Source organism: Hemitrygon akajei, chromosome 5 (assembly GCF_048418815.1).
Source record: "Hemitrygon akajei chromosome 5, sHemAka1.3, whole genome shotgun sequence".
In the NCBI taxonomy this organism is placed as follows: Eukaryota; Metazoa; Chordata; class Chondrichthyes; order Myliobatiformes; family Dasyatidae; genus Hemitrygon; species Hemitrygon akajei.
The window spans coordinates 65241316-65257773 of NC_133128.1; the positions used below are offsets into that span (position 1 = coordinate 65241316).

Consider the following 16458-nt stretch of genomic DNA (forward strand, 5'->3'; position numbering starts at 1 on the left):
AGACAATTACACACAACCTTCCTACAGACTGGCGGGTCAAAGATGACCTGGGACTCAGAATGGCTGGAATTCACAGGATTCCTTGTGAATGCAGAGCAGTGTATATCAGCCAGACAAGATACACAGTTGAAATCCACATCAACGAGCACAGGAGGTGTTTCCGTTTGAGCTACTCAAAGAAATCAGTGGTGACAGAACACTGTTCTACTGTGCCATGTCAATGGATTTTGGGATTGCCTGGTGAAAGGAGCCATTGAAATAAAACTAAGGGGAAAATCATCTTAACAAAGACGAAGGTCTCGCTCGAGTTAAGAACTGGAATTCGATTGTAAACAATGTGGGACAGTGGATACCTGATTGGATGAGGACTAACCAATCAGGAGGGATGGACAATGGGGGTATAAATACCACTGGACCAGACCATGCCCAGGCATCATCCCTGATTAAGGCGGCAGAGCTTGTCATCAAAATGTCAGTTAAAATTGATACCTGTACCCAGCTGGAAGCCCAAGAAGAGTTTATTCATCAGATATGCCGGGAAAGCACTAGATCCTTTTTTGGAAAGCTTTTCAATCTCTTGTCAGGCTGTGGCTTATGTGAAAATAGATGAGACGTGATACTGGTGAATTGGATTAAGTAAATTTTGTCTATCACAGTTCTAAAGTTTTTCATAGTATTATTACCAACTGGGGCAGCTGGGCACCCTATCCTTGATAAGAGCTCCTCTCCATTTTTTGTACTGTGGATGGTCACGGTCATCCCCCTCCCGTGGTTGGTACCACATAGTCAGAGGGACCTTGTGGGGCTGAACAGACATTACCAATCATTATCTGTTTGGTTGTTTCCCCAAACAAAGACAGCAGCAGTGTAAAGGGCCGAGCGGTAAATCATTGGAAACAATCATAATCTGATGCATGTAAAGGGTATTGGTCTTACACTTCCGCAGCACATAAGGTTCTCAGATGACCTGCTCCTGCCCCATAGCACAAGTAGACCATAATAAGATGTAGGAAGACATTGATGATTAAATTCGCTATCCCAGCATGTATTGTTCCAGCCAGAGGGAGTACTGTACCTGAGGACGAGGCCGGCGGGCGCAGCCAATCAGCTTGCGGCAGCCGTCCCATTGTCTCCTCGCTCATTGACCCCGCCTCCACATGGGACCGCCGACGCCTTCATTTCAATTGGCTGCCGCGCTCGGGGTGAGGCCATGACGTCACATTCAGCGCGACGTGAGCGTGTCATAAAGCCGGTCGCTGGGGCGACGGGGTGCTTGTGTGACTTCCCGGGCAGCGGCGGGGGTCAGCCAGCCAGCATGGGGGTCTTGGTGGGCGCAGTTGATCAAGGCACTAGCTCCACTCGGTTCATGGTGAGTACACAGCATCACCTCACTCCAGCGCCGAGGGCAGCCTGCGGGTTTGGCTCGCCTTGCTTGCAGGGCAGTTCCGCCATGGTGTATGCAGGTTGCTGCTATCAGGTCGTATTCAGTGCAACTTCTCTTGGTGTGCAAATCCAAGATTTGCAAGTGCCCAGAAAGTGTCATGTCTCGTATGCCACCGCCAGCGAGAGTGAAACATTATACCATACCATATTGTTACATTTGGCAGTTTGTTATGTTGGAACTAACAATCTGAATAAACTGCAGTATTGTGCGAATGTCTTGGACATCTGTAAAGTGAAGATGCTTTCAAAAATAATGAAACAAGAGGCATCGATCATCTGGATAGCCAGAGGCTTTTTCCCAGGGCTGAAATAGCTAGCACGAGAGGGCAGTTTTAAGGTACTTGTAAGTAGGTACAGAGGAGACGTCGGGGGTAAGTTATGCGGGGGTGGTGAGTACGTGGAATGAGCTGCTGGCAGTGGTGGTGCCAGCGGATGCGATAGGGTCTTTTAAGAGACTCCTGAATAGGTATATGGAGCTTAGAAAAATAGAGGGCTATGGGTAAGCCTAGGTAGTTCTAAGGCAAGGACATGTTCGGCACAGCTTTGTGGACCGAAGGGCCTGTATTACGCGGTATTGTAGGTTTTCTATGTTTCTAAATGTTAAATTTTCTAAACATGTTTCTAAATATCAAGTATACAGTAAAGAGTTTTTTTTTAAACTAAATTCAATATTTAGTGTGACCACCGTTTGCATTTTAAACTATCATTTATCGTATCAATACACTGTCGTGCAGTTTTATAAGAAAATCAATTAGTAGGTTGTTTCAGTCCTGTCTCGCTTGCTTGTCTCCAGGTTATCGCGGACAGCCTCCAGGGCTCTGGAGGCCATAAGAGTTGAAACCAGATAAAAATATAGGGTGCCTAGGACATTTGCACAATGCTGAGATTGGTGTGCAGATTTTTGATTCTGCTGGTGGTGGGGGGGGGGGGTGCAAACAGGTGTCGAGCTAACAGTCTGTTTCGATTCCAGATCCTTCATTTAGGCTGTAGATTTCTCTCCATGGTTTCTGCCTGACTTGCTGAGTTCCTTCAGTAGTTTGATTTTTGCACGTTACCGTTGATCATGGAAGGGCATTCACAAGAACGCATTGTAATCGGCATTTGCAGCCGGTAGATATTAAAGATTTTAAAGCATATTTTTTCATAATTATGTGCGTGGTGTAGCTTTGCAGAACTGACCAACTGTAGCTCGTACGTGTTTCATCGACTGGAAAATAATCCGCTCCCGATCCGACCTCTCCGTGCAAGCTGTCACACATATATTTCGCAAGATGTTCTGTACAGATTGTTGCTGACAGCTATCCAACGAGTTGGGTTGCAAATAGTACGTCTGTCCTGACATCCTTGGATGGGTTGTATTCTCCACTACACATCTTTAGAAGTTTGTCTAAGTTTTAGATGACATTATGAAAGTACGCTAACGTCTGAGAAAGTGCAGGTGCTGCCTTATTCTCTTCGTAATGGCGCTTGCAGCTGCACCCAGGACAGATCCTCTGAAAAGATGACACCGAGGAATTTAAAGTTGCTCACTCTCTCCACCTCTGGTCCCTCCTGATAACGACTGGCTCATGGACCTCCAGTCAATAATCATTTCCTTGGTCTTGCTGACATTGAGTGAGAGGGTGTTGTGGCTCCGTACAACCTGATTTGTTGGTGTGTTAAACTTAAATATGGCATTGGAGCTGTACTTAGCTTCACAATGAAGTGAGTAGAGCATGGGGCTAAGCACACAGCCTTGTGGTGCATCTGTGCTGAGAGGAATTGTGGTGGAGGAAATGTTGCCAATCCTAGCTGATTTTTTTTTGGGGGGGGTCTGCAAGTGAGGAAGGGATTCAGTTGCATGAGAAAGTTTTAAGGTGTAGGACTTGAAGCTTGTTGATTAATTTTAAGGGGGGGGGGTGATGGTATTGAAGGCAGAGCTGTAATCCAGATGTCTGGAACTTTGCTGCCCAGATGTTCCAGGGCTGAGTGAAGAGCCTTTGAAATGGCATCTGCTGTTGACCTGTTGTGATGTTGGCAGGCAAATTCAAGTGAATCCAAGTTGCTTCTCAGACAGGAGTTGATATGTTTAATCGCTTACCACTCAACACACCATCAGTGAATCTAATTGCTCCTGGACAATGGTCTTCGAGGCAGGTTCTTGGGCACCAGTATGATTGAAGCAGTTGACTGTCAAATTGGGATGTTGGAGCCAGCTGCCCCAGCATCCCTTAACAACTCTGATTTACCTCTAACCTAATCACAGGACAACTTGCAATGAACAGTTAACTTCCCACCAATCTCCCTCCTGGCACTTATCCTTGTAAACAGAACAAGTGCTAAACCTGCCCTTACACTTCCTCCCTCTCCACCATTCAGGGCCCCAGACAGTCCTTCCAGGTGAAGTGACACTTCACCTGTGTGTTGGCTGGTGTGGTGTACTGTGTCTGGTGCTCCTGGTGTGGCCTTTTATATATTGGTGAGACCCGACGCAGACTGGGAGACCGTTTCGCTGAACACCTACACTCTGTCTGCCAGAGAAAGCAGGATCTCCTAGTGGCCACATATTTTAATTCCATGTCCCATTCCCATTCTGATATGTCTATCCATGGCCTCCTCTACTGTCAAGATGAAGCCACACTCAGGTTGGAGGAACAACACCTTGTATTCCGTCTGGGTAGCCTCCAACCTGATGCCATGAACATTGACTTCTCTGACTTCTGTTAATGCCCCTCCTCCCCTTCTCACCCCATCCCTGACATATTTAGTTTGTTGTTTTTCTCTCTGTCTCTCTACCCATCACTCTGCCTGTTCTCCATCTCCCTCTGGTGCTCCCCTCCCCTTTCTTTCTCCCTAGGCCTCCTGTCCCATGATCCTTTCCCTTCTCCAGCTCTATCACTTTTGCCAATCACCTTTCCAGCTCTTGGCTTCATCCCACTCCCTCTGGTCTTCTCCTATCATTTTGCATTTGCCCCTTCCCCTCCTACTTTCAAATCTCTTAGTATCTTTCCTTTCAGTTAGTCCTGACGAAGGGTCTCGGCCCGAAACATTGACAGTGCTTCTACCTATAGATGCTGCCTGGCCTGCTGTGTTCCACGAGCATTTTGTGTGTGTTGTTTGAATTTCCAGCACTGCAGATTTCCTCGTATTTGCTCTTTAAACAGTTAACTTGTGTGTTTTTGGACTGGGAGGAAACTGGAGCACCCGGGTAAAAAAAAAAACAAGCATCTCACAGGGAGAATTTACAGAGGACGCTGGAATCAAACTCTGAACAACAACCTGAGCTGTAATAGTGTTGCGCTAACACGCCAACATGGCAGCATTGTTCCTTTTATCACATCTTCAGTGTGACATGTTTGTTCAATTGGTAATTACTTTTTGTAGTCAAACTTGCATGTGTTTGCTGTCAGTTTTTGAACTTCAGATTTATTTTTGCCTTTCTAAAAGAAGTGTACAGTTGTCATGAAGATTGCCAAAGTTGGGGTTGCTTTGTCTCCATTTATTATAGAATGACCTTTTTCTAATGTGTACAGTCTGTACTTGCGCAAACATCAGACATTATGACATAGTTAACAGTCAGATTTTATATTACTGGCATATGTTGCGAAATTTGTTAACTTTACGGCAGCAGTATAATGAAATGCATAGAGAACTGGAGGAAAAAATGAGTTGCATTAAGTGTGTGTGATATATAATGTTAAGTTAAAATAAATCGAGCAAGATTACAGAAACCAAAAAAAGTAGTGAGATGGTGTTCATGGGTTCAGTGTTCATTTAGAAATTGGATGGCAGAGGGGATGAAGCTGTTGCTGAGTGTGTGCCTTCAGGCTTCTGTGCCTTCTTCCAATGGTAAGTGTGAAGAGGGCATGTTCTGGTGGTGGGGATCCATAATGGACACCACCTTCCTAAAGCACCACTCCTTGAAGGTTATGTTGGAGGACTTGTAGACTGAAAACCTAAAAATAAGCTTTAAAATCGTAACGTGGAACTCAGTTTCCAAATTCTAGACTAGAATGCTATTAAAATTTTATTGCATCATTATTGCTTTTAGAAAATTACTTTCTTTTTGCTCTGAGCTTTCTTTCATGTGTTGGTGATAATTTAAAAAAAAACTACCCCCAGTTGAAAAACTAAACAATAAATACTGACCTTGTTGGAGGCAGCAGTAATTGTTTTTATCTTTGACATTATAAACCAATATAGAAAACCTACAGCACAATACAGGCCCTTCGGCCCACAAAGCTGTGTCAAACATGTCCTTACCTTAGAAATTATCTATGGTTACCCATAGCCCTCTATTTTTCTATGCTCCATGTACCTAGCTAGGAGTCTCTTGAAAGACCCTATTGTATCCGCCTCCACCACCACTGCCAACAGCCCATTCCATGCACTCATCCTCTCTGCGTTTATATTTAAAAAAAAACAAACTTACACCTGACATCTCCTCTGTACCAACTTCCAAGCACCTTAAAACTGTGCCCTCTCATGTTAGCCATTTCAGCCCTAGGAAAAAGTCCACACGATCCATGCCTTTCATCACATGTACTTCTATCAGGTCACCTCTCATCCTCTGTCTTTCCAAGGAGAAAAGGCCAAGTTCACTCAACCTATTCTCATAAGGCATGCTCCCCAATCCAGGCAACATCCTTGTAAATCTCCTCTGCACACTTTCTATGGTTTCCACATCCTTTCTGTAGTGAGCTGACCAGAACTGAGCACAGTACTCCAGGTGGGGTCTAACCAGGGTCCTATATAGTGGCAGCATTACCTCTCTGCTTAACTCAATTCCACAATTAATGAAGGCCAATGCACCATATTTTTAACTAGTCAGCCTGCGCAACAGCTTTGAGTGTCCTATGGGCTCAGACCCCAAGATCCCTCCAATCCTCCATATTGCCAAAAGTTTTACCATTAATACTATATTCAGCCATCATATTTGACCTACCAAAATGAACCACTTCACCCTTATCTGGGTTGAACTCCATCTGCCACTTCTCCGCCCAGTTTTTCATCCTATCCATGTCCTGCTGTAACCTCTGACAGCTCCCTACACTATCCACACACCCCCAACCTTTGTGTCATCAGCAAACTTACTAACCCATCCCACCACTTCCTCATCCAGGTCATATATAAAAATCATGAGTAAGGGTCAGATCCCTGAAGCACACCACTGGTCACTGACCTCCATGCAAATGTCATTCTGAGATCTGTACTATTTAGATACTATAGCATCTGTCATGAACTTGGCCTTGCACATCTAGAAAATGGGGCCAGTTATGTTGGAGTGTTGTTTCTGGATTTCATTTTGGGATTTAACAAGATTGCCCAACAGAGCATGATGAGCAAACTCCTACTTCTCAGTCTAAATAAACCACTGTGCAGCTGGGTTTTGGACTTCCAAATAAGCAGATGTCAGAGTCAAGCTGCATAAACATTCCTTCCGCCCCCATCCTCACGTGGGTGCCCCACAGGGCTGAACCCATTGCTGTACATTGATCACACATGACTTCAAGGCCAGATACCTGAGTATTGTTCCGATCGTTGACTGGCTGTAGCCTAACGTTTTTCCAATGACCGATGGTGTTTCACCTCTTTCCGATCACTTTATTGTTTCCACTTTATTTTCAATCATGATTATTTTCGTGAACGGAAACACTGGATTCAGAGCTCGGCCGCCGGGTCCTAATGTCCACCTCATTGAGACAGGTTGAATAAGGGACTTGAGCATCTGTGTTTTTTTTGGTATCCCCAAGGGGTCCGGGAACCAATCCCTCGTGGATAAGGAGGGCCGACTATAGTAAACAGATTTTGGAAAGATCCTACATGGTCTCACCTTTTGAGTTTCCATGTGATCGAAGGCAAGGTGGCAAATTAGATTCAAACTGGCTTGGCGATAGGAGGCCTGAAATTAAAGCTTGTGACCAGTGATGTACCACAGGCTCCATGTAGAATCCTTTGTTACCCCTATGAGTGTTATTTTTTTCCAATTTGAATATGGGGTATCATTAGTAAGCTTGCAGGTGATACGAAATCAGTGATGGTGTTTACAGTAAAGATAGTATTAGGTTATAGATATTAATTAGTTAGTAATGTGAGCAGAACAGTTGTAGGCAGAATCCTAGTAAGTGTGAGATGATGCATTTTGGGAGGTCTGTGAAGGATAAGACAGTCACAATGAATGGTAGGACCTAGAGAGTATTGAACAGACAAATCTGTGTACATGTTAAAGATGGCAGCACAGATAATGTGATAAAGACATTGGCCTTTGGTTTTTTAGGATATCAGAGTATGGAAATTAAGGTTAAACTTTTATCAAGTATTGTTTAAGCCACAGCTGGAGTAGTGCACACAGTTCTAGTTGCCACACCATTGAAAGGAGATAGTTATACTGGAGTGTAGAGGAGGGTCACTAGGATGTTGGAATTGTTTTATTATTGCAACATGTACTGAAGTACAGTGGAAAGCTTATCTTCAATTGGATCAATTCCTTACAACAGCATTAAGGTAGAACAAGGTAAAACTATAACAATGCACCATAAAGTATACCGGCTACAGGGACTGTGCAGTGCAAAAAGATACTGAGGTGCAAGTTTATAACAAAGACTCCTGACCTCACAATTTACCTCGTTGTTCTAGGAAGCCATTCAATTTTCCAGTCTTCCAGAATCAAGTGATTCTTGAAGGATCACTGCTAATGCCTTCACAATCTCTTCACCTACCTCTTTCAGAACCGTACAATGTAATCCATCTACGGTAGTTCAAGTGACTGATCTACCTTCAGACCTTTCAGCTTTCTAAGCTTTTGCATAACAACTACACTCACTCCTGCCCCCTGACACTCTCGGATTCCTGGCTTGCCTCTGGTGTCTTCCACAGTGAAGCCTGAAGTAAAATGCCTATTCAGTTCATCTGCCATTTTTGTTCCCCCTGCTATCCGAAAGTAAAGCGTTCCTATGAAACTGTAAGCCGAAATGTCGTAAAGCAAAGAAGCAATTACCATTTATATGGGAAAAATTTTTTTGAGTGTTCCCAGACCAAAAAATAACCTACCAAATAACATAAAACCTAAAATAACACATATAGTCAGGAATGATATAAATATACAGCCTCTATAAAGTAGAAATATCGTATGTACTGTGTAGTTTCACTTATCAAAATCGGGAAGACAGTGAGCCAAAATCAATTTGGAAGACAAAAATCAGCACGTACACGCATGTTCATGTAAATGCATGCGCAAACAACTGCCCGCACAAGGCTTCACAGTCATGGTAGTCTTTCTCAGGGTAAACATGTATAAAGTGGGTGTCTTTTCTCGTAGAAGTGAAAATCCTCCTTGGTTAACGAAAACGGGTACTAATGTAAGTCTTTCATAACAGCGAGCTGTCGTAAAGCGAACGTTTGAAAAATGGGCCACCTGTACTATCTTTCTAGCGTAATTTTTGGCAATGGGTGAATTGCAGTTGGTCAAGGTTGGCTAGGAAGCTGATGCATGCTATGACTTAAAGCTCTTCACGATGGTGGATGTGAGAGCTGCCAGGCAGAAGTCATTAAGGCACCTTGTCTTGTTTTTCTTGGGTTCAAGAATGATATTGTCTACTTTAATGCAGGTGGGAAGCTCTTATAGAAGCAGGGAGAGGTTAAAAATGTCTGCAAATACCCCCGCCAGCTGATCTGTGCAGGACCTAAGGACATCACCTGGGACACCATTGGGCCAGATACATCCTACAGGTTCACTTTCCAGAAAACTGCAACATGGGTGCAGATGCATTGGAGGCTCTTGGGTGGATCATGACATATCAACCCCCTTCTATTCTGGAAAAAAATGCATAAAATGTTATAGCCTGTAGCCTGTAATAGCATGTAAGCCCTGCCACAACTGATACTGGTCTGGGAATCAGATTATACACTCGTATGTCTCTGGCATCTTATTGCCTAAGGTGAAGCATTTCAGTTTTGTCAGTATGCTTGATAGATAGTGCTTGTTCTCCTTGAAGCAAGGGAATCTGAGGAATCCGAATCGGGTTCAATATCACCAGCATACGTTGTGAAATGTGTTAACTCAATGGGACAGTACAATGCAATACATAATATAGAAAAATAAGTAAATCAATTATAGTATATATGTATATTAAATGGTTAAATTAAAAATAGTGCAAAAGCAAATAATAGAAAAGTGAGGTCGTGTTCACAGGTTCAATATCCATTTAGGAATTGGATGGCAGAGGGGAAGAAGCTGTTACTGAATCACTGAGTGTGTGCCTTCAGGCTTCTGTACCTCCTTTCTGATGGTAACGAGAAGAGGGAATGTTATGGGTGATGAGTGTCCTTAATTATGGATGCTGCTTTTCTGAGACACCACATCTTGGATACTATGAAGGCTAGTACCCAGGATGGAGCTGACTGATTTTACAACTTTCTATAGTTTTTTTTGATCCAAAGAGGGCTAATGAGATGAAAACTTTGACTTGACAAGGGATCCAAGACCAAGTCAAATTCTCCTAAATAGGATTAGGATAGTTAGGCACTTCAAGGTCAGCATGCTCATAATGAGCAACATTCGATTTATGTGTACTTATCCTTTGGACTGTATGACCATGGATAGCTAAAGAAAATGAGTGGCTCAGGTGAACCAAAAAAAGTAGTATTCCTTACGACTGGGGTCCTAAATGAGTGTTTTGAATTCGTGTATTTGCAGTCATGAAGGGAGAAGCAACAGTGATGATAGGTTAAAAATAGATCCAGGAAGTAATTCAAAGATAGTTCTTGAGGTGCAGGTCTGGATGCTATGTTAAGGCATTTATTAAGGGAACAGAGGTGGGAATGGTGAAGGTCATAGAGAAGTACAGTGTAGATACAAGCCTTTGGCCCATCTAGTCCATGCTGAAACGTTTAACTGCCATGTCCCATCGACCTGCACTAGGGGCCACGGCCCTCCAGTTTACTACAATCCATGTACCTATCCAAACTTCTCTGAAACATTGAATTCGAGCTTGCGTGGGCCATTTGTGCTGGCAGCTCATTCCACACTCACAACCCTCTGAGTGAAGACTTTTCTCCTCGTGTTCCCATTAAACCTCACCTTCCCTCCTTAAGCCATGAGCTGTCATTATGGTCCCACCCAGCCTCAGTGGGGGGGGTGGGGGTGGAGCCTGCTTGCATTTAGCGCCTCTGTCCCTCATAATTTTATATACCTCTGTCAAATCTCTTGTCAATCTTCTACATTCTAATGAATATAGTCCTAACCTATTCAATCTTTCCTTGTAACTTGGGTGCTCCAGAGCCAGCAACATCCTCGTAAATGTTCTCTGCAGTCTTTCAACCTTACTTACATCTTTCTTGTAGATGGGTCACCAAAACAGCACGCAATACTTCAAATTAGGTCTTGCCAATGTCTTCATCACCGTCAACATAAGATCCCATCTTCTGTACTCATACATTGATTTATGAAGGCCAGTGTGTCAAAAGTTTTCTTTATGACCCTGTCTACCTGTGACACCACTTACCATGTATTGTGTACCTGTATTCCCAGATCCTTTTCTCAACCATACTGTTCACTGTGTAAGACCTATCCTGGTTGGTCCTACTGAAGTGCAAAACCTTGCACTTGTCTATATTAAATTCCATTTTCCTCTCAAACTTTAGATGCATGGATTGGTCACTGGTCAAAGGTCTGGGTGCAGTACTTTGAAATGCCAGGAATGCATTTAAAAAGGGAGATGATCCTTTGGAAGGATTGAAGGATTGGAAATGTTAAACTTTAAAAAAACAACAACAACTTAGAAGCAGAAATATTGTTATCATGTACTTCAGAACTGATCCAAAACTGACCTGTGTAGCTTCTGGCTTGGTGGTCAGATTTTACTATTGAAGTCTTTTGAAGTTCAACAACTAATGTTCCTGAAGCTTCCTTAAAGATTTTTCAGAAGTACTACAGAACAGAATTGTGGACCTAAGCAAAAGTGTAAGTAGTATAAATGCCAAATGAACTAAGGATGTAGTGAAAAGAACCATACAGTACAGAAATGGAGATGAAGTATAGAGTGCTGTGCAAAAGTTTTCTCATTTTTATGTGTATATTCATGTGTGTACACACACACACACACACACACACACACAGGGCTAAATAGTAATGACTATCAGGACTTTATTTTGGAACCTCCTGCATATTTTAATATAAATAACCTGAACTTTTTTTTTTAAAAAAGCTCTGAATTTTTAAGAGTTAGCAGTGTGGAAAAGGGATATTTTCAGTCCATATCAATGCACGCCATGGAGGATTGACTGTTATGTACCCAGACTTGTTGCTGAGTCAAAAATAGATGGAACAATAAGCTATGTAGAACGGAAAGATTCAATGGAGTGTGAAATGAGCAAACATAAACTTTCTACTTTTAAGAAGAAAACTAGAATACTTTGAGTTGTATTTTTTTTGGGTAGAAGAGCTGTGACTTATGTACACATCATAAATAGTAAATGACATGGAACTTCATAAGTAGACAGAAGTACATGACAAGATGAGTTCTGCTTAAGTTATGTAGGACATTGAAACTTGATCTGGAATGCTGTATGCATCTTGGTCTCATTGCACAAGGTTGACCTTGATGTCACATTGGTTCACTGTATTTATTCATTGGTTGAGAAAGCTGTTTACTGAGGAGAAATTGATTAGGGTGGACCTAAAATCTTGTGTTCAGAAGATTGAGAGGTAATACCATGGACAAATTCATCAAAAGACTGACATAAAGTAAGTTGAAAGATTGAGTCCTTGAGCTCAGCAGTCCACCATAGGATAAGTGAAGGCTGTGGGTGCCAAGTCACAAGAATATATTAGGGAAGGAACTGATAGATATAAAGGTAGAAAATCAAGAGGCTATTCCCTCTAAGTTGCGTGGATACGTGGCCGCACAGTAACTGAAATGCTCCCATGCATAGCTGGATTAAACATTACGAGGAAAAACTACATGAAAAGTGAAAGAATTTCTTTCTCTTCCCCTCCCACCACACCCCCACTTCCCCCACCTCTTGAATAGTGATATCACATCTGTTATTCTGGTCCTTTAGTTCTCTCCAGAAAATTGATTGGTTTAAACCAGTGTCCCCTTTGCATCCATACTTTTTAAGACCCCAAGGTACAGGTGTCAGGCCCATGGGAACTGTTATTCTTTTGTCTTATTTATTCTGAACCTCAAATCATGGACATTATTTTATGAGTAGAATTTAATGTAAAACCTCGTGCCTTTAAAAAATCTATAAAGACATTCCTTTCAAAGTTCAAAGTAAAATTTATTATCAGAGTACATGCATGAGATTCTTTTTCCGGTGGGCATACTCAGCAAATCTTTAGAATTGTAACTCTAAACACAATCAATGAAAGAGCAAGAGCGTAGAAGGCAACAAACTGCAAATGCATATAAATAGTAATGAATACCGAGAACATGAAAAAAAGCAATATGGTTCTTAAAGTGAGATCATTGGTTGTGAGAACACCAGAAGTTGAATGAGTGTAGTTATCCTCTGTTGTTGTGTCCATGCCAATTTTCAGCAGAGCAAGGTTTGCAATTCCCAATGTCCTCACATTTCTGATGCATTGTAACTTTTCTGTTTGCATCTCCATCAGGTGCCTTTGGACTGCAGCTTATCTGCACACTGTCATAATTTACAGTAGCCAATCAGTCAACTAGAATTGTTTGAGGTGTTGGAGAAGTATGTGAACCTTTGGGGTAAGGCCTTCCATGAAAGCTGTTAGGAGTTGGGTGTTCCCAATTGCCCTATGCATATTTTTTTTAAAAAAAGGTAGCCAGGTTTCTGTCAGATCCTACTCTTCTCTAGAAAGATCTGTTCTTGTGCACCATATGTCAATCAAAACAATGTTTAGAGGACCTTGGAAGAATTGTAGAGAAAATATCAAGCTGGGAAAGGCTACAATAGCATTTCTAAAGACCTGGGTGTTCATCAGTCCACAGTAAAAGAAATTGTCTACAAATGGAGGAAATTCAGTACGTTTGCTACACTTCCCTAGGAGTCCTGCAAAAATCACACCAAGAACATGATGTGCAATACTGAAGGAGGTGAAAAAGAACCCAAGGGTAACAGCAAAAGACCTGCAGAAATCTCTAGAACTTGCTTGAAGTCTCTGTTCATGTGTCCACTAAGAAAAACACTTGTGTTCATGGAAGGACACCAAGGAGGAAACTGCTGCTCTTGAAATAGTAAAAGATTGCTATGTGTCTCAAGTTAGTTTGCAAAAGACCACCTGGATGTTCTACAACACTTCTGGGACAATGTTTTGTGGACAGATGAGACAAAAGTTGAACTTTTTGGCAGAAATGCACACTGCTATGTTTGGAGGAAAGGGCAGTGCACGCCAACACCAAAACGTCATGCCAGCTGTGAAGCATGATGGAGCATTGTGGTTTGGAGCTGCTTTGCTGCTTCACGGCCTGAACAGCTTACAATCGTTGAGGGAATAATTGATTCAAAATTGTATCAAAACATTTTACAGGAGAATATCAGGGTAGCAGTCTGTCACCTGAATCGGAATAGGAATTGGATTATGCAGAAACACAAGTAAATGAACAACAATGGTTGAAAACGAAGAAAATCTGTGTTTCGGAATGGCCAAGTCAGAGTCTAGACTTTCACCCAATTGAGATGAAGAGGGCTGTTCATGAAAGGTATCCCAGAAATATTGATGAAGTGGAACAGTTTAGTATGGAGGAATGGTATAAATTTCCTCCTTGCTACTTGTTTAGGCAGATTGTGTTTGCCTATTATTGTGACGTAGGTGAAGATCAGATCACATTATGAGTAATTAATGCACAAAACCAGGTAATTGCAAATGGTTTCAAACTTTTTCCTGCACCTGTAGGTTTTGAACTGGCATTTAAAAGCATCAATATGACAGTTCCAAACCCCAAGATGCAAATCTTAGGACAATTGGATTTGTAAGGCTGTTTGAATAACATGGGGACCAGATTGAGTCAAGCACATGTAGTCTTCTGTCAATACCTGCCCCCTTGATGAGTAGTTACATTTTTGAAAAAGCTATCAAATGTACTTGAGCATTGGATTTATTGAAATATTAAGCACCCCTCATACAATCTCTTCTCCCTCCTGCTGTCTGGGAAAAGGCACCGAAGCATTTGAGCTCTCACGACCAGACTGTAACAGTTTCTTCCCTCAAGCTATCAGACTCCTCAATACTGAGAGCCTGGACTGACACCTTGCCCTATTGTCCTGTTTATTTATTGTAATGCCTGCACTGTTTTTGTACACTTTATGTAGTCCTGTGTAGGTCTGTAATCTAGTGTAGCTTTCTCTGTTGTTTTTTTTTTGACGTAGTTCGGTCTAGTTTTTGTACTGTCATGTAACACCATGGTCCTGAAAAACGTCTCATTTTTACTGTGTACTGTACCAGCAGTTATGGTCGAAATGACAATAAAAGTGACGACTTGAAGCTGCTGATGCATTATTCTGTTCCAGTTCACTTCAGCTGATTCTCGCTGTGCCTGTGGTTAGCATGGTGTAACTTCACAGTAAATGGATACAGTTGTATCTTTGAAAATTAACATTTATGTTTTACTGAGTATTTGAAGAAACTGATAGTATTGAACAACTATTTCACAGGTCTTTGATCCTAAGACATCTATAGTTGTTGCTCAACACCAAGTGGAAATTACACATCATCTTCCAAGGGCAGGGTAAGTAAATCGAATGTAGACTTCATTTTCTGACTTGTTTTCTAGTTATAATTATAGTTATAGCTGTTTTGTAAGCAAAAATAAGCTATTGGGTAATATGAATAACCATAACATTCAAATATTAGGCAGGCACCAGTAAGTCTATCAAAAAGTGAACAAAAAAAAATCATTGATTGGAAAATCACATGGAGCTTCTGACTGGGAAATCCCACCAGTTTTGCAATTTTGCTCAAAGTATTTTTATATTTACTCAGTAAAACATTGGGCAACCACAAAAATTATAGTGCCTTATTAAATAGTTCAGCATGACAACTTTTGATCATATTCTTTTGTGAACTTAAGTAATGTCTTGGTACTAAATATATTAAACTTTTTGAATTTTATAGCTACTGAAGTTAATTATTGTTTACCAAAACAGCCAGTTATCAGTTAAGCATGTTGTACGGTGTCTTTGGGTGCTCATCTTTTTGCAGTGAACAAATTATCAGTCAACACCCTACGATTTTCATATGTTTGAGTTTCCTTAGTTTATAAATGGACAGACTCAACCCTGTACCATTCTTCTTGATTGTTGTGTATCTTTACTTCACTCTCACTCTGAGGTTTTATTTTCCAGATATGTATTTATTGATATCTGGCTTTCCTCCATGGTTTTGTGTTTCATTGTCTAGTTTTGATTTCTGTCTGTATTTAGTATGTGTTCTGAGGGGTGACGTTGCCCCCTTCAGATGTTCATATGATTTGCAGATTATGTATTTTTTTTAAATAATAGGCACCACATTTGCATGTATCAGTGCTTTGGGATTTGAAAGTCCCTGGATCTCCAGAATACCACATCTGAAGCGTGTAGACATTTGTGGAGCAATTTGTACCACGTTAGCTAGATTATGATGTCATTCAACACGTACAAACAAGCTGGATGAACTCAGCAGGTCAGGCAGCATCCGTTGAAATGAGCAGTCAACGTTTCGGCCGAGACCCTTTGTCAGGACTGAAGGAGGAGACAGGGGCCTTATAAAGAAGGTGGGGGGGGGGGGGAGGGTGGACGGTGCCAGGTGAAAAACCAATCAGAGGAAAGATCAAGGGGTGAGGTAGGGGAAGCAGGGAGGGGATAGGCAGGAGAGGTGAAGAAAGAATGTAAGGGGAAAGCACTATGGGTAGTAGAAGGCAGAATCATAAGAGAGGTGATAGGCAGCTGGAAGAGGAGGCAGAGTGAAAGCGGGATGAGGGAAGGGAGAGGGAGGGAATTACCAGAAGTTGGAGAATTTGATGTTCATACCAGGGGCTGGAGACTACCCAGGTGGTATGAGGTGTTGCTCCTCCAACCTGAGTTTGG

The 16458-nt window shown here is 42.0% G+C and overlaps 1 protein-coding gene across 2 annotated transcripts in view; it reads left to right on the top strand.

Moving 5' to 3' along the window:
• Nucleotides 1-1234: 1234 nt before the first annotated feature.
• LOC140727833 (glycerol kinase) overlaps nt 1235-16458 on the top strand; it is a 133703-nt gene continuing 118479 nt past the window's right edge. For both annotated transcript variants that reach the window (XM_073045636.1, XM_073045637.1), the window contains exons 1-2: nt 1235-1369; nt 15049-15122. In XM_073045636.1, the coding sequence (XP_072901737.1) occupies nt 1316-1369; nt 15049-15122 (128 nt within the window). In that variant the 5' untranslated portion in view covers nt 1235-1315. The remainder of the gene's footprint in view (nt 1370-15048; nt 15123-16458) is intronic.